At 38.0% G+C, this 17,122-nt stretch overlaps 6 protein-coding genes across 7 annotated transcripts; 3 read left to right on the top strand and 3 right to left on the bottom strand.

Moving 5' to 3' along the window:
- The first annotated feature begins 1,158 nt into the window (after positions 1 to 1,158).
- On the top strand, positions 1,159 to 2,860 carry LOC108861536 (protein FATTY ACID EXPORT 6). The gene is made up of 3 exons (XM_018635419.2): positions 1,159 to 1,511; positions 2,299 to 2,386; positions 2,534 to 2,860. The coding sequence occupies exons 1-3, from the start codon at positions 1,313 to 1,315 to the stop codon at positions 2,607 to 2,609; spliced, it is 363 nt and encodes a 120-aa protein (XP_018490921.1). The 5' UTR covers positions 1,159 to 1,312; the 3' UTR covers positions 2,610 to 2,860.
- Positions 2,861 to 3,010: 150 nt separating this feature from the next.
- On the top strand, positions 3,011 to 5,153 carry LOC108861533 (probable serine/threonine-protein kinase PBL23). 2 transcript variants are annotated; one of them, XM_018635413.2, is made up of 5 exons: positions 3,011 to 3,689; positions 3,785 to 3,966; positions 4,050 to 4,239; positions 4,316 to 4,710; positions 4,790 to 5,153. In XM_018635413.2, the coding sequence occupies exons 1-5, from the start codon at positions 3,554 to 3,556 to the stop codon at positions 5,003 to 5,005; spliced, it is 1,119 nt and encodes a 372-aa protein (XP_018490915.1). In that variant the 5' UTR covers positions 3,011 to 3,553; the 3' UTR covers positions 5,006 to 5,153. The 2 variants fall into 2 exon arrangements, with proteins under 2 accessions (XP_018490915.1, XP_018490916.1); XM_018635414.2 differs by having other exon boundaries at positions 4,316 to 4,717; positions 4,790 to 4,954.
- A 485-nt stretch (positions 5,154 to 5,638) lies between these two features.
- On the bottom strand, positions 5,639 to 9,015 carry LOC108861534 (FHA domain-containing protein DDL). The gene is made up of 11 exons (XM_018635416.2): positions 8,890 to 9,015; positions 8,256 to 8,703; positions 7,655 to 7,686; positions 7,510 to 7,576; positions 7,356 to 7,413; positions 6,946 to 7,038; positions 6,578 to 6,692; positions 6,415 to 6,462; positions 6,284 to 6,329; positions 6,121 to 6,191; positions 5,639 to 5,937 (listed from the first exon to the last, which is right to left on the bottom strand). The coding sequence occupies exons 2-11, from the start codon at positions 8,679 to 8,681 to the stop codon at positions 5,898 to 5,900; spliced, it is 996 nt and encodes a 331-aa protein (XP_018490918.1). The 5' UTR covers positions 8,682 to 8,703; positions 8,890 to 9,015; the 3' UTR covers positions 5,639 to 5,897.
- A 361-nt stretch (positions 9,016 to 9,376) lies between these two features.
- On the top strand, positions 9,377 to 12,635 carry LOC130495163 (protein disulfide-isomerase 5-3-like). The gene is made up of 13 exons (XM_056986383.1): positions 9,377 to 9,551; positions 9,737 to 9,827; positions 9,905 to 9,999; positions 10,214 to 10,271; positions 10,416 to 10,600; positions 10,687 to 10,744; positions 10,893 to 10,933; positions 11,045 to 11,119; positions 11,202 to 11,258; positions 11,482 to 11,548; positions 11,652 to 11,798; positions 11,880 to 12,101; positions 12,180 to 12,635. Exons 1-13 carry the CDS (start codon positions 9,511 to 9,513, stop codon positions 12,591 to 12,593), a joined length of 1,551 nt encoding a protein of 516 aa, XP_056842363.1. The 5' UTR covers positions 9,377 to 9,510; the 3' UTR covers positions 12,594 to 12,635.
- A 97-nt stretch (positions 12,636 to 12,732) lies between these two features.
- Positions 12,733 to 13,654, bottom strand: LOC108861535 (early nodulin-like protein 9). Its single transcript, XM_018635418.2, has 2 exons — positions 13,408 to 13,654; positions 12,733 to 13,325 (listed from the first exon to the last, which is right to left on the bottom strand). The coding sequence occupies exons 1-2, from the start codon at positions 13,592 to 13,594 to the stop codon at positions 12,886 to 12,888; spliced, it is 627 nt and encodes a 208-aa protein (XP_018490920.1). The 5' UTR covers positions 13,595 to 13,654; the 3' UTR covers positions 12,733 to 12,885.
- A 485-nt stretch (positions 13,655 to 14,139) lies between these two features.
- LOC130512640 (COBRA-like protein 10) lies at positions 14,140 to 17,068 on the bottom strand. Its single transcript, XM_057010828.1, has 3 exons — positions 16,248 to 17,068; positions 15,579 to 16,057; positions 14,140 to 15,094 (listed from the first exon to the last, which is right to left on the bottom strand). The coding sequence occupies exons 1-3, from the start codon at positions 16,843 to 16,845 to the stop codon at positions 14,162 to 14,164; spliced, it is 2,010 nt and encodes a 669-aa protein (XP_056866808.1). The 5' UTR covers positions 16,846 to 17,068; the 3' UTR covers positions 14,140 to 14,161.
- Between the last annotated feature and the right edge of the window lie 54 nt (positions 17,069 to 17,122).

The raw sequence follows: 17,122 nt of genomic DNA, 5'->3' as shown, positions 1-17,122 counted from the left end.
CTTCGATTTGCAAATCCTCCTATAGTGAATAGCACATGCAAGTAGAGAACACTGCTTCAGATTACTAGCAAGCCAGAACCACATTAATGTTCTTGAGCTTTAAGCCAGAGATGGCGATGTCGGAATGACTTGAAACGCCTAAAAGAAGCAAGACAAAGGGGAAGATCTCGATCAGACCTTATAGTTGATGACAAGGAGCGAAACAGAACACCACTAGGTTCATTCATTCTCAAACGAGAAGGAAGGAGATCGAGGACCAGAGGTGAACCAAAGAGACTCAGAAGCGGCATGCAAGTGTTTCAATCGATCACTGGAATTAGAACAAAAGCAGATCTGGATAAAAAGAGATGAAGAGCAAGGTTGTCTAGTTAATGCATGTTGATATTAACAAAAGATTAAGCCCGACTCCGGCTCTGATTGAGCAGCCGGAGTCGGAGAAGCGAACAGATCAGAAGGTGTAGTCTAGAGAGAAGATGGAGAAGAAAGGTTCTTTTCTTTTGTGTTTATATGACTTTTTATGAAACAATTTTCAATTTCGTTTCTTTGTGGAGCACCCCCTTAGATCATCATTATCAATGATTTTTCAACATAAAACACTTACAAATTATATTTGAACTTAATTGTTTTTTTTTCTTTTCAAAAACTTAAACTTACTTTAATATTTTATATTAAATATTTTGACATAAGTACTCTCATTAATATTAACATAATTGATCTTTATACTATATATATAAGAGATTCAACTTGAGAGAACTCTAATATGGATCCAAAATTCGAACATTTGTAACTGAATGCAAAATCTGATCCATAATACCTGAATCATATTCTATCTGAACTATAAAAATACAAAAACAAATCTTATAAGATGGTATTTTAAATATCAAATATGAATCAGATCTTAGTTAATTTGAACATATACTCAAAGAATCAGATTCGAATATCCAAATTTATATTTATTCAAAACTTAAATCAGTACTGATCATTATTAGCTGATAAAACTGTATTGAAAATATAAAAATATATACTTTTAATACATTTCTTTAAAAACAACATGCATGTTTATGAGACTATCTATCAATTAGATGATTGATCCGTAAAAATGATGGGCCGTAAGTGGAATAGTTGTTTAAAGACCGTTGACGAAAAAGGGCGTACCAATTCCACGCGTTCACCACACCAAACACACTTCTCTATCAAGTCGTCTCTTTCACAAGTCAGATCATCAAATTCGGCACCACGATCCATCGCTTTCTTCTTCATTCATCCTCCCACTTTTCCCGGAAAATAAAAAGAAAAAAAAAAGCTCGAGAAAATGCATGATTTCTGCTTTACAATCCCGTACGGGCTACTCCTAATCGGCGGTGGGTTCATCGGGTACATGAAGAAAGGAAGCATCACATCATTCGCCGGAGGTGCAGGCACTGGTCTATTACTCATCCTCGCTGGATATCTCAGTCTCAATGCTTTCCATAAGAAGAAGACTTCCTCCATCGCTGTTGTTCTTCAGACAGGTAGGTTCCTTTTCTGTTTCTAACACCGATTTCCGATTTATTTATTTTTGTCGTACTACGGTTCCGTTATCGTTTGACTTGTGAATTGAGGAATGGTTCGGTTTGATTTTATTTGGTTGAGTTTTGTTACGGTTTGAGTGTTTTTGGATCAAGAACTTGCACATTGTTATAGACAGGAATTTGATTATATAAGATTTGTTGTTAAGGTTACATGTCTTAATTAGCCCACTAATGATCTGGATCCAAACATAAGTAATCCGGCTATATGATGATGATCTGACTCATGTGTGATAAGTGGCGGATCTAGGATATTTTTTTTATTACCAGAAGCATGAACTGGGTGGGATTTGAATTTGAATTTTTTTTTTTATATCAAAGTTTTGAAACTGATTATTGAAATACAAAATTTAGACTTGATTAACAAAGATGAAAACCAATATTTTTTGCTTTGATTTAGATCTTCAACTGTAGCAGTTCTTTGAATTTGTTTGTTTGTTCTCTCCATTAGATATAGTCTCTCTTCAACAATTTGCTAATGAATTATTTGAATGCAAAGTTTCTCACTTTAAGGATTTGGTTACAAGAATAAGAATAATCGAAGGGTCTTGTCTTATTTGAGTCATACCATGTTGTATTAGTATTGTTAATTCTTGTTTCCACCTCAAAGAACATTTACAAATAAGCTCACAAAAAAAGTTTTTTTTTTTTAATTCTCCTATACAAGAATCTCTGGTGACTGAAACTAATCTGAATGTTCTCTTTTTTTTTTTTTTTTGTTTTGATGCAGTCATTGCAGCTGCTCTGACACTAGTCATGGGACAGCGTTACTTGCTCACTCAGAAGATTATGCCTGCTGGTTTAGTTACTGTGATCAGGTAAACCATCTTCCTTTTCTTTCCTCATTTCTTTCTAGTGACTATTAGTTATCCTTTTTTGCTTCTAAGGATTTGGTGTTTTTTTTTTCTTCTTTTTGAGATTCTACTCCATTGACTTTTAACATTAGAACCATATCTGTATTGCAGTGCTCTCATGACCTGTTTTTACGTATACAAGATCGCTACTGGTGGCAATAAAATCCCATTAAAAGCTGCAGAGTGATGATGCAACTCTGTTGGATGAAGACGATACTCTCCTTTGTTTGAATTTGTCGATTAGAAATCTCTTGTGTGTCTCTGAGATTAGTTTGTATGGTTAAAGAACTTTCATATGGTCTTGTGTTGTGTGTTTCAGAGATTAGTTTCATTTGGTCTTGTGTGTCTCTGACTCTGAGAATAGAAATCATGTTTCTGTTAACCACAAACGTTTTGGAGCCACATTAATATGAAGATATATCCATGTTTCTGTTATGATCTTGAACTGTTTCTAATCTTTCCTAATAGTATACGTTGATTCTAACGACTGCAGAGACTAAGGCAAGACTTTTGCATGAATTTAAAAACAGGAGACAGGCAAGGGAGACTTAAGCTACAGGTTCCATCAGTGGAGGTAACACGGTTTCAAAAAAATGTTCTTTTTCTCATGTCATCAAATTTTCCACATAAAGCGACACAATTCTCACAAATTTAGAAACAAAGTGGAGTATATTAATAGGAATATGGCAATGGATAAACATATCTCAAAATCCCACAAAGACTAAATATATATTTATTGATCTTAATTCTCTTCCATTCGATTTTCACCAAAATTCACCATTCATCTATTTTCATTTTTTTCTATTTTTCATTTGCAAGAATACGTAAACATAAAATAAATATTCAAACGTAAGCATAGGTTCTTAGTAGCAAAATTGATTTCTCATTGTTTTTTGTTGTTCCTTCTTCTTTTGAGGCCAAAAGAGACCAGATTCATTTTTGGTTTCTTCAAAGGCCAAACCTTATTTTCTCAGCAAACCCTTTTGCCATCTTACACAAAAAAGCAAAATAAATCTTGTTCGTCTGAGAATTATCTCTGACCCTTTTGGATTTGAGGTCCATGAACTTCAAGCAATCTATCATCTTCTTGTAGTAGTATTCCAAAAAGATACATATAAACACACATACAGAATGAAAATGAATTGCTTGTTCTGTTGTATGTCCGAGAGACAATTTACCAGACGATCATCATCAAGACAAGGCATCAAAGACTGCATCGATGCAAACAACACTCTTTCTAGATTTGACAATATCTCTTATAAAACAGGTCCCAGTTTTCTTAAAAAAAATATTTTTTCATAATATACATTATCAGATTCCTTAAAGCTTTTATATCTAAAACAAGCTGACATATACTTGCAGATAGCAGTAGGAGAAGATTCATATCCGAGGAGATATCAAAACTCGGAAAAGGCAAAATAAGTGCTCAGATCTTTACATTCAGAGAACTCTGCGTCGCCACCAAGAACTTTAACCCTGAGAATCAGCTCGGGGAAGGCGGTTTTGGAAGGGTTTACAAAGGGCACATAGAAACCACACAAAAGGTATATATACTTCCACTCTTTTCTTACAGCATCTTCGTCATATCCTCGTTCTTGATTATGATTCTTGCAATGTATTTATTTAGGTTGTTGCGGTTAAGCAGCTAGACAAGAATGGCTACCAAGGGAACAGAGAGTTTCTTGTGGAAGTCATGATGTTGAGTCTCTTACATCATCAAAACCTTGTCAACTTGGTTGGATATTGCGCAGACGGTGATCAACGGATTCTTGTCTATGAATATATGCCAAATGGCTCATTAGATGATCATCTTCTCGGTATATAAATAAAACATTACAAAACATCATTACCTATGCATTTATAGTTTTTTTTTAAATTAGCCTTTTATTTTAGATTTGGCGCGGACCAAGAAGAAACCGTTGGATTGGGACACAAGGATGAAAGTTGCAGCAGGAGCAGCGAGAGGGCTTGAGTATCTACACGAAACAGCTGATCCTCCTGTGGTTTACAGAGATTTCAAAGCCTCAAACATATTGCTTGACCAAGAATTCAACCCAAAGCTTTCGGATTTCGGTTTAGCCAAAGTTGGTCCGACCGGTGGACAGACCCATGTGTCAACCAGAGTGATGGGAACGTATGGTTACTGTGCCCCTGAGTATGCTCTCACGGGACAGCTCACTGTGAAGTCCGATGTGTACAGTTTTGGAGTCGTGTTCTTGGAGATGATCACAGGAAGAAGAGTCATCGACACGACGAAACCAACTCGAGAACAGAATCTAGTGACTTGGGTAACAAGTAACGCTAAAGTTCTTCTGTATCTATCATTCCATTGGTGTTTTCTTGATTTGGTGTTGCTGAAATGTGCAGGCGAGTCCGTTGTTTAAAGATAGGAGAAAGTTCACGTTAATGGCGGATCCGTTGCTTGAAGGGAAGTATCCAATAAAGGGACTGTATCAAGCGCTTGCAGTTGCAGCGATGTGTCTTCAAGAAGAAGCAGAAACGAGACCTAATATGAGTGATGTAGTCACTGCGCTCGAGTACTTAGCTATGAACAAAACCGAAGAAGAAGGAGAAACGAATTAATTAAACAGATAACAATAACAGATCTAAACCTTTGAAGCTTTTTTTGTTTTGTGTATGTAATTATAATTGATCGATTTTAGGAGATTTGAAGACTTTTTGGAAAGAATAAAATAAATAAAAAAAAGATTAATAAATTTGAAGGTTTCTATTTTCCTCCTTCAAGCAGTTTCAAATTTTAGAGGTCTACCCACAGATTCTTCGGATACCACCATTACTGTGGTTTATTGTTGATTTGCAGTATTTCAACTATATGCGGATGCTTGAAGTCTAAGGCAGGTACAATAAGATGGAGACTCTTCCCGACCAAAACATTCATCCTGTAGATGTCACATTAGCAGCTTCAGAAGGGATAAGCCTAAGATCAAGGAGCTTCTCGGAGCTGGAGCTGACTACACGGTTAAGGACGCTGACGGAAGAACCGCTCTTGACCGAACCAGCAGCAAGGAGATCCATGATTTTGATACTTGGATCACTCACTCAAAAGGATTGACAGATCTTCCATAGCTTCTTACAGAGATAAGTCATGTTTTTTCGGTACCAAGTTGAAAGATCTCAGTTCTGTCTCGATGTGTTTGCTTTTAAGTTTGGTCCAATGCCCAAAGGGCTGTAACTTTCAAGTAAAGATCGATCGCATTACCAAAAGCCAGCCTTTTTCTCTTAGCAAAGGGTCACCTTACAAAACAGAAAAGCTAGAAATTAAAATCTCTTTCAAATTTAACATTGGGGGTCGGTAAGCAAATGCTAAAATGGTAAGTATTAACAAAATGTCGAGACTGTGTAACCAACACAGTAGATACGCTATCTGAGGAAAGTAGAAACGAAGCTGCTCAACTATCCTCTCTTTAAACCCCCTGAGAAAAGCGATCTCCTTGCTGCTTGACTCTGATTTAATTCACTCCGCAGAACCCTCGTGCAACAGTACGTACTCTCGGCTGAAACCAATAGAACAAAATATGTCAAGACATTGTCAGAAAAAAAACGAGAAATCAGATACCAGCACTGAGTTAACCTAAACAATATACACAAACAAGCAAAGATTGATTAAGCAGAGAACAGACCCGATCATTATTCATAATTAATAAACCGAAAAATTGCAATGTTCTTCAGTAGCATACCTGCTGTTACCAAACTTGATGGTATCTTTCTCGCGCAGCTCATAGTAGCGTTCTGATTCAATAGGGTCTTTCTGAAAAAAGCAAAAAAAAAAGTCACTACAAACATTTGATCTTAGACCATGAGAAGGGAACAATCAAGAAGGAATGTGATTTCAGCACTCACGTTGATGTAAGTCTTGTTGGTGCTGCCAAGATCCATAAGGTAAGGCCTGCACGGTGACAATAATGGAAATTAAATTTTTACCTCAAAAAAGCTGGAAAGTTTCAAGCAAAACAAAGAATACAGATTTTTACTTCACTTGCTTCTCCACCATGCCATCTGGTTTCTCCACTGTCACTTCCCTGTGACAGGAACATTCACGGTGACATTAATATTGACCTAGAACCCTTTTTCTCATTAGATCCATGTTCATAAAAAAATACTATTCAAGGGTAGCATTACAAATCAGAAACCTACCGGTACTGGATAACAGCATGCTGCTTGCTGCAAGAAGGGTGATCAGTAGGAATGTCAGCGACTCTTCTCTCACGTCCAAAGAGGTAGCAGCTTTGGCGATGGAGCTGGAGTGGCTCTGTTAATCCAACACATTTTCACATGCAAAAAAATCACGCATCAAGATAACTGATTCAGGCCATTAAAAGTTGGGGAGCATAGAAAAGAGGAGAAAATAAAAAAGATAAATCTGTGTATACACTAAACTACAAAACAATGTTCAAGGATTCAAACGAAAATAGACGAAGAAACAAATCGCAAATGTATCAGATGATTAAACAATGTTCACACATAACTCTAGAAATGGAAAACTAGAAGGTCGAAAGGCTCACCATCCAGTGGTTCACTATCCTTGAAAACATAAAGTCTCCATCTTTTGTTGGGTTTTCTAGCCTCTGGTGGCTCATTGAAGAGGAGTGGAATACCTGCAAATGGTTCAAGAAATCAGGGACGCATGCCTATGATAATTTTAAGGTGATAGATATACTTCTATCTCCATTCATTCAAGCAGGATTTTCAGCCACTAGAACATTTGCTGATACCAGATGCCATATATTGAGGCGTTTAGTCTCATTAGCCATTAGTTATTGAGCTACCAATATACCAAAATGCATATGAAAATTGAAGAAAAACCACCCTAACAACAAAGGGACATGTTTCACACAGACATCAAGATCACTGTAGCAGAAGTTGACATCCCAAAGCAAAGCTAACAATTGAAATACCCAGACTGATACATCACCTCTGTATTTGTTGGTTTCTTCCGCAAGTTTCCCTGATAGCTCAAACGATGGTTCTTCCTGAAAGATATAACAAAGCGTCAATACACGGATAATCCAGAGAGCATAAATCTCAATCAGAAATTTCAAATTAATTGATGCTTCATATGACGACACCTTTTTCTTCTTTGCCAAAGCTTCTTCAGCTGCTTTCATTCTAGCAATTGAATCATCTTCATTATTGCTGTTAATGAAAACTCCTAACATGGTTAAACAAAATACTGAAAATTGTAAAGGTTGACCATTTAAGAAGGAAACTTACGGTTCCTCGCCCCTCCCTCTTGCATTAGATCCCTGAAAAGATAAAAGGAGATCAGAGTGACTGAAGAAGTGACCAAGACTTGTGACTCACAAAAAATAATGAAGGGTTTTGGTCATGGATAGGCATGTCACAAATGTTATAAACGATAAAACTATGCAAGAAAATATACCAGGAGAATAATTCAAACTTCAAAATCAACCAGTCTATATGCTGAACGGCACAAAAGAAACTATCTTAACTCACATTCAGTAGAAAATTGGCTGACCGCAGGTGACAGAAAGGCTAAATCACAGGATCCAAATTATATATTATGTGAAACATGAGAGTACTAGCAAAAAAAAAAAAAGACGACCTTTACTAGCACATTATATTTGCAAGCAGAAAAATGGCTGACACAGCAGGTTTTCGTTACAAATTCAAGCGATAGAAACTATATACTATGTGATACAATGAGAGTACCAGCAGTGAAATGCCTACTAGCATACACTAAAGCTAAGCAATGTTCAATCACATAATCTTTTTTCAAGCAGAGGAACGGAAACTAGAGTGGATCAAATATTTAAGCTAACGAAAGAAGCAGTTGACATCAAGAGGTACCTACCTCATCATGCCTTGATGCAGAAGGTCTGTCTGGTGAACGCCTAATCTTGCGACTATTCCTATCTGACGGTGAAGCAGACCTCTCACGTCTTCCTCTATTAGTTTGTCTCTCATCCTCCGCTATTCTCCTTTCTTCAGTCTCCTCTCTCCCTGAGCCGCCGCGTCGTCTCTTATCCCCAACTTCCAAATCCGTCACGTTCCTCCTCGTCTTCTCCTCCTTGTCTCCTTCTCTTCTTCTCTCCCTTTCCCCCCTCTTCTCCCTTCCTCTGCTGTCTTCCCTCTCTCTACCTCTCCCAACCTCCCTTTCACCTTGAGCTCTTCTCAGTCTCTTCGTCCGTGGTGAAGGAGACCTTGAAGATTCATCTCTTCTAGATGGACTTCTCCGTCGAGGAGACTGCCTGTGCCTCACCGGAGACTCTGAAGCCATACTTGGATAGCCCTTTGTTTCTCTGGAATGAGCACAGATTGAGAAAACGTCAGAATCGCAAAACCCTAATTCGTAAAATTCCCAAACGCACATCAATGAGTAAAACCCTAAATCTAAAACGTAAGCCATTGATTTCGAACACCGGCGTTAATTTAGAGCTTGGAGAATGTAACACTTGAGAAACGAAGAAGGTGGAGTTTGATTTTACCTGGTGGCCGGAACTGCGATACTTGGGCGGAGAGAGTGAATAAGATCCGAGTTAATAGAAACACAAGACAAAAATCAAAACTAAAGGGGTGTTTTGCAAATTTAAAGAAACTCTAGGGGTCCAATATCAAAATTACAATATCTAAACCAACCAATGTTCAAGAGGAGTGGACCGGACCCATCGCTCAATCAATTACTTGGGGATTTATCTAAGGGCAATTCTTTCAAAAAATTACTTTAATAAATATTATTTTCATAATTATAAATTAATAAATACAAAAAATTGTTTTATAATTTGTAAACTATTTAGTACGTTTATAAAAAAACTAAAATTGTTAGCAAATCTTAAACTTTTACATGTACAACTATATATTATCTAAAATGACTAAACATCAAAAAAAAAAAATTGTTAAAAATAGTTCAAATATTTATATCAGATTCAGTTTTCTGGATCGGTTTGGCTTTTCGGGTCGGTTTGTTTTTCGACCCCTAGGTTGACCGAAAAACAAAAACGTTCTAATGAAAAAGGTCAAAAGATTTGAAACGCAAAGGTTTCCTTGAACTTCACGCCACGGTGAATCACTGATCCCATCACTAGATCTCTCTCTTCTCCGCAGCAGCTATGATTTCACCCACCAAAATCAAATCCGTTGATTTCTACAGGTTCGATCCTCATTTCTTATTTGCCTCTGATGCATGTGCGCATGCATGTACATTCACATTGTTGGATTGAAATGTGATTAGTTACCCGTTCGGATTGTCATCAAGTATCCATTTTCTGCGTTGGTTTTCATTGTCCTTGATAATTCTTTCAATGATCTGACTTTCGAGGTGCCTTGTTGTTCAAGGAAAATACCGAGAGATTTGTCAGAGGCATCTCTCTCAGGTGCTGGCTTATCCATCGTAGCTGCTCTCATTATGATGCTTCTCTTTGGAATGGTAAAATCCTTCTTTTATATTATAAACCTTTTTTCTCTCTGCTTTGATTAAGACAAGACATGATCTTTGTCTTGTAGGAGCTGAGTAGTTATTTGGAAGTCACCACTACAACTGCTGTCGTTGTTGACAACAGCTCTGATGGGGACTTCTTACGCATTGATTTCAACATCAGGTTTACATAACTGATTAAATCAGTATCATTGTTTCTTTCTTTTTTTTTCTCTCTCTCTGTTGATATTGAAATCTGCTCTTAGATGTCTACGGAACATGTATAACAGCCACTAGGTTCATAAGGTTATGGTCTTTCTTGCCGTATAATTGCTATAGTTTTGAAATTTTCATCTGTATGCTAACCCTTGTTTTTGTATCTTTTTCCTATTTTGTAGTTTTCCTGCCCTTTCATGTGAATTTGCATCCCTTGATGTGAATGACGTGTTAGGAACAGTAAGTCTCTGTCGGGGTACATGTTTCAGTTGTGCAGAACTTCTTATATATATATTAGCCTGCATATTTTGTTTTTTTTTTGTCACTTAGCCTGCATATTTTGTTAATATGGTTAACTGAGGCCTAGATGGTTTGAATTTTCAGAACAGGTTGAATATAACAAAAACTGTTCGGAAATTTCCAATCGATCCGCATTTAAAGGCCACAGGTGGAGAGTTTCACTCTGGCATTGCATCACATCACATCAACCATGGAGAAGAAATTAAGCAAGAGTTTCCTGATGGTGCCACACCATTAACCAATGGTGGTTTTGACTTATTGTCACAACAGTGAGTAGGCAGCTTCTTTTTTTTCTTTGTGCATGTATAGGAAGGGTATGAATATGGATTGACGTAAAATGACTTTTTTTATGCAGCTTTCCGTTATTGATTGTTAACTTTAATGCACCATGGTGTTACTGGAGTAATCGTCTGGTGATTCTCTTAGCTAGTAGTTTCTTATGCTTCTTTTAAAAAAAAAACTCTTTTGTAGCTTTTACGGTTATTATGTAACTCAGTACATGTCTAACAGTGAAGAAGTTGTCGTTCATGTTTGGTTATGTTTTTCTACTATTCGTTTCAGAAACCGTCTTGGGAGAAAGCAGGTACCATCATAAAACAGAGGTTTGCATTAGACTCTTCTGCGTTTTTTTATTAAGTTTTGAAGTTCTTAAGTAACGGTGGCAGATATATTAATTTCTGAAACATGGTCATGTTAATATATCTCTGCTACAGATATGATCCTGACACTGATGGGCGTGTTCTTCTAGGAAGTGTTGATTGCACAGAAGAACCTGCGCTATGTAGGAGGTACTAGGAAGCTGGTTTTTCTCTCAATTGTATGAAAACTTGGTGACTTTTGTTTGTTTCTTGTTGGATATATATTTTTCAGGAACCATATACAAGGCTATCCATCTATTCGGATTTTCCGCAAAGGCAGTGACCTTAAGTAAGAAACCATCTGATAAGATTTTTTAAACTTCCAGCTACTACCTTAGTTATAGTTCTTTATATCTTCTGCTTAACCTTATGAGTCAATCATTGTAGAATTGTCTTAAATAGTTTCCTGATATTCCTTTGAACTATACCTTCCGTAAACGTATGTGAACCACATGTATGTTGGTGCAAAAAAATATTCCTTATGACAGTGTTCCCTGTTTTGTTGTTTTTAGAGAGGACCATGGACACCACGAACATGAATCTTACTATGGAGATCGGGACACAGACAGTATAGTTAAGGTAGAAAAAATCCAAATTAGTTAACATTATATATTTTTTATTATTGAGTTTTGAATCAGTACTCTTCTAAAAGTTGATAACACAAGGATTTTCGTTCTTGCAGATGGTGGATGAACTGGTAGCACCAATCCACCCGGAGACACACAAGCTAGCTTTGGATTGGAGTATATCCAATGACACAGCAAAACGTCTTGAAAAGGCACCAGTTACAGGAGGTTGTAGAGTTGAAGGCTATGTGCTTGTAAACAAGGTAAACTCTCTGACTGTTAAAAATAAAATTGAAGACTGAATCAATGTCCCTGGAGTTATATGTCTTTTTGTATGTTTTCAGGTTCGAGGAAACCTCGTTATCTCAGCTCATTCAGGAGCTCACTCGTTCGACTCTTCTCAGATGAACATGTCGCATGTGGTTAACCATCTTTCATTTGGGAGGCTGATTGATCCTACGTTGATGACCGATGTGAAGCGGTTGATGCCATATCTTGGCTATAGCCATGAAAAGCTGGATGAAAAATCATTCATAAACCATCACGAGTTTGGTGCCAATGTTACTGTAAGTCCCTAAAAAGACCTTGGGGGTGTATGAATCTAGATTCTTGAAAGTCTTGAACCTTTTGTTCTTTGTACACAGATCGAACACTACCTACAAATAGTGAAAACAGAGGTTATTACAAGAAGATACGGTCAAGAACATTCATTGATCGAGGAATATGAATACACCGCTCACAGCAGCATAGCTCAGACTTACTACTTACCCGTTGCAAAGTTTCACTTAGAACTCTCTCCCATGCAGATTGTAATAACTGAAAATCCAAAGTCCTTCTCACACTTCATCACAAATCTTTGCGCCATCATTGGTGGTGTTTTCACGGTTAGCATATATATTCTCAGTCAAATCTTGCTTCTTTTATACTCTTATGAACACTCCATGGTGGTTTCAGATTCTGTCTGTGGATTTATTTTTCAGGTTGCAGGAATAATAGATTCGGTTTTACACAATACAATAAGACTGATAAAGAAGGTTGAACTTGGGAAAAACTTTTGATTGGCTGCTGGAGGTTAGAGTTTACCATTAATCTATAGAACCATAGAAGAACCTTATATTGTTTATTTGGAACAGCTGTTCCTACATAGAAACACTCAGTTTTGTTTGACAGTATCTTAGTTTTTTTTTATCCTTAATATGCACACAATTAGAAAATTTTATTCATTTTACATGAGAGAAAAACAAATGGGAAAGAATAAAACAACAAACACAAATGGGGGTGAAAAGAGAGAGAGGGATAAAACAGAAACTTGTTGCATAAGTGAAAAACACAAGACAAAACAGAAACTTATTAGTGTAGGAATAGAGTTGAAGCAAGAGCAGTTCCGAGAAGAGCAGCAGCAGCAACAAAGGAAGAAGATGGAGAAGCTGAGTTGTTTGGAGTTTCTTGAGATGGAGTAGGCGTAGCTGCTGGAGGCTCAAGGGCTCCCTCCATAGGCGGAGAAGGAGCGTATTCGCCTGAAGGAGCCGGGGCTGTAGACGGAGGTGATGATGATGTGGTGTTGTTGTTTTTGTTGCCACTTCTGTCAGCCATGACGATGACCACTAGCTTCTCGTTCTTGTGGCAGTGGTCTTTGTTTCCGCTGATGAAATAGTATGGACCAGATTGGGCTAGTGCGAAGGAAGTTTTGCCATCGGCGAATTTAGCGGTTGGTGCATCGGTGTTGCAGCTGTCGTAAGCGTCTCTTGTGACTTGGAGCACTGAGTCTTGGTTTGATTGGTAGACAAACACTGCAGTTTTGTGTACATTTTTGGTGTGTCATATGTGAAATAAAGATATGATTATGGTTATTAGTATAATGTGGAAACTTACGTAAAGAGTCGCCGATTTGGAATCTGCTCTGTTCTGCCCATTGACTATAAACTTGAGAGCCGGAAGGGACGGTCCAACCTTTTGCACCACCGACCGCAAACTCTCTAGCGTAGGCTTTGTTAATAGTCATGAACAGACACACGAGGCCGAACCCATGAAGCATCATGTTCTTTAGGTTCCAAACCATTTTTCTTAAACTGAAAAGGTGAATAAAAAAGGCTATGTACTAGAGATATGGATGTGGTGTAGGATTTGATGAAAGGCTAATGGGTTTATATAAAGGTGTTGCAGAGAAGCTTTTTTATTATTGTCTTTCTCAGATTCTAAGCAAAGCATAGATACCTGCTTTGGAAGAAGTGTTTCAGTTTTGGAATCTCATGTGACTTGCTTCTTTTGTCAATATCTTTTTTGTTCCTTGCTTCTGCATCTTTAATTGTGTATTTTAATACTTATAATAATTAGAAAAAGACTTCAAATTAAAAGACTAAAAATCTTCTTCGTGTCAAAAAGAAGCTGACATTGTTCTGAGCTTCTGGGATTTTTACCAGAGAGAACAACAAACGTACACATGAATACTTTTATAGACCAAACAAAAGTATTTAATACAACAAGTCCACTTTTTTTTTTGTTCATAGATCAATCATATTACAAAGATCTCTCTACATCTGCTCCTTTTTGATCCCTTTCTCTGTTCAGCAACATCATCACAGAACTGACCAGTAATATTTTAGTTTTGTCTTCAGTAACTAATCCATCATAGTGCAAAAGCAGCGGCCATAGCGAAAACAAGTGACATCAAGACACTGATACCGCCTCTATGTCCTGAGCTCTTCTTTGGGAAATGTTTAGGAAGCGCACATTCTTCTCCGTTGAAGAAAAGTTTTGTCGGAAACCCGTCTCCTTCAGCTATTTTCAAGCCATTAATGTTCTTCTTGGTGAAGGAGATAACAGACTGTTGCTTCCCCGGCACGGGAGGGTCTCTTAACGGATGTGTTCCGTTAACTTGACCCACAAGGTAGTTCAAACCAGGCAACCCTTGGAACATAACGGTTCTGTTGTTCGGTGGAACACGTGTGCCGTTAAAGGAGTAAACGTTTTCATACCCTTTACCTGATTTTCCCATCTCAACCGCCACAAACCAATCCTCAAACGCAAAATCTCTCCAGTTAAAAACAGTTAACCTAGCGGTCCAACCGTTTCTGTAATCAGTGTTAACGTGCCAGTTAATGCTAACTCCACAGTTATCAGGACAAGGGAGCTTCTTAGGTATTGGCATGTGGTTTTGTTTAGCCCAAGCTTTAGCTTTTAGGGTTCGGTTATCAAACGGAACAAGTAGAGCGTCTGGAGGGAGGAGGAGAGGGTTACGGTCAGCATTGCAAGTGTTGGTATCGATGTCGTTGCATCCGCAAGCGCAAGTGTTACAAGGAATGGCAGAGTTGTTGTAATAGGCAGAGAAAGAGACACAGCATCTTGAGGCTTGTGCTTTGGGTTTGGTTATGTTGCAGACAATTTGCCAGCTAGAGATTGCATAGGTTACAGCCGGTAGACCGCTAGAATCCGGGAACTGAGACGGGTCAACCCGAACCGGTGGCCCGCATTTGTACTGTGGGTTGAGAACTCCATCTACTTTCCAGTGCTGAGGTGGGTATAGAGCTGTTCTGTTCAGATCAGGAGGCAACTTCCAAACCTAACACAACAAAACAAATATAAGTTCCACAAATATAAATGTTTTTCTTAAAAAGTATTAGTTCATAGAAATAGATAGCTTTTGTGTGTTTCTTATTTCAATAATTTTTGTTGTGATAACTGTGATGATCTTAAGACTTTCTAACTTCAAAGACTAATCTCAGGAATCTTTATATACGAGTACACAAATAATCTATCTAAATAGCACAATTAGGTGGTCAAAATGAATCGAATCCTATATAGAAATTTCAGTTGGAATCCCTTTACAACTTGGTTTATAGTACTCAGTGATAGTAAATTGTATATTTAAAAAAAAATTGAATTTTGTTAGATTATTATCTGTTTAACTTTACTAAAAATGATAATCATAGAAAATGAATCTATTTCCGATATAAATTTAATGTATTTTCAATATTTACGAAAACACGAAAACCCTATTTTGTGGAACGGAATGAGCATATTTTTGAACAAAAATAATTATTTACCTGCAGCTGAAACATAGATCGAGATTTCGAAGGATCCATAAGAGGTGGCAAAAGAGTTCCATTTTTGCAACAGAAAGGTAACTTCCCCATCACCTTATCGTCCTTCATCTCTGGAGGCAAATCGGAAATAGCTGGCTTCTTCTGACAATTCATGACCTGTGAGAAATCTAAGTCCTTGTAGTACTGTCCAGCTTTGCTGTAAAGACACTCAGATGGATCTCTCTTGTGAGTGTAAGCTCCTCTCATCGTGTTTATAAACTCTCCTCGCATCCATTCCCAAGTCACGTTCCAACGGTCTAACCGCCCGAGTGGATTCTCGTTGTCGATGGTCACTTGGGCTAAGTAGTTGCTGCTGAATGATTGCAGAACATCGTAGACGATGTTCAGATCACCGTGCCTCCTCGGTGCAAACTTCGTCTTTGGCCCAGTCTTGACCTTGAACTTAGGGTTTCTTTTGCAACAAACGTTCATATTACCTCCTGCGCAAGAAATCCAGACCCATTAAAATCACATTCAGTTTTTATCTAAACAATCACCTCAAATCAATCTTTATCACTAAGCTATCACCACATGTTGAAGAAATGAAATGTTGTGTTTTTTAAAACGTTAGAAATGACCTAATATTGCATTACTTGTGCTCCAAACAATCGAGTCTGGTAATGACCTAACCTTTTCTCTTAGCGGCAGGACATTCCCAACCGTCGTTGACGAGCTTAAGAGTTTTCGGCATGGGCATGACGGACTTGCCAACCCCGAAAACAGTCCCGGTGATTTCGATATTCGTTGATATCTGAGTGAAATCTCCTGCGGTTAGAATAGATGTCTTCAAATCCGTGTTTGGCGATCCAACGAACGTGGTTCCGTTGCTTGCATCCAGAGGGAAATCACCGTCCATTGGAGACGCACCGGTCGCGGAAACGATCAGTTCCTTGTGGCGAAACCCTATAAACATTTGCCATCCCGTGAGCTCTTCCTTGCCCGCGTTTACAATCATTGCCGTCGATTTAAACGCCCACGATTGCGCGGTCACGTTCTTGACGTGCGGGTACTCTCTTTCTTTGCTGACGAAGCTGTAGCTCATGAAGATACCGTTGCAACGCGCCATCTCAGGCGGCGGCTCTCCTGCTCCGTCTTCGGTCGGTGTTCCATAATCTTGGCCGTTGCATAGGAAAAGAGTTGATGATAATAAAATCAACAGACTTAATGAATAGCTTCCGTTCCAAGGTATCTTCATACCCGTTTTAACTTCAATAGCCTTCTTCATCATATGAACTCTTTCTTCCTCACCACCTTGAGATTACTTGAACCACAAGGCAGCAGGAGAAAAAGAAAATACAATGAATCAACGAAGCCTTTGACAGAGACGAAGAAGACTGAATTGGAGGATTAAGGTTTCGGATTGAAGAAACCTGTAAAAAGATTCAAATCCAATAGGTTTAATTCAAATCAAGGAAAGGTGGTTGGAGAAGAAGAGAGGTTCTTAAAATGTAGCTTTGATATGAGCCTCTGGTTTTATTTGGTGGTTCATGAGGAGAGGACATGTA

This window comes from Raphanus sativus, chromosome 5, assembly GCF_000801105.2.
Source record: "Raphanus sativus cultivar WK10039 chromosome 5, ASM80110v3, whole genome shotgun sequence".
Lineage (NCBI taxonomy): Eukaryota > Viridiplantae > Streptophyta > Magnoliopsida > Brassicales > Brassicaceae > Raphanus > Raphanus sativus.
Note: the sequence above shows the minus strand (reverse complement) of the source record. Positions and strands in the feature narration are given on the sequence as shown.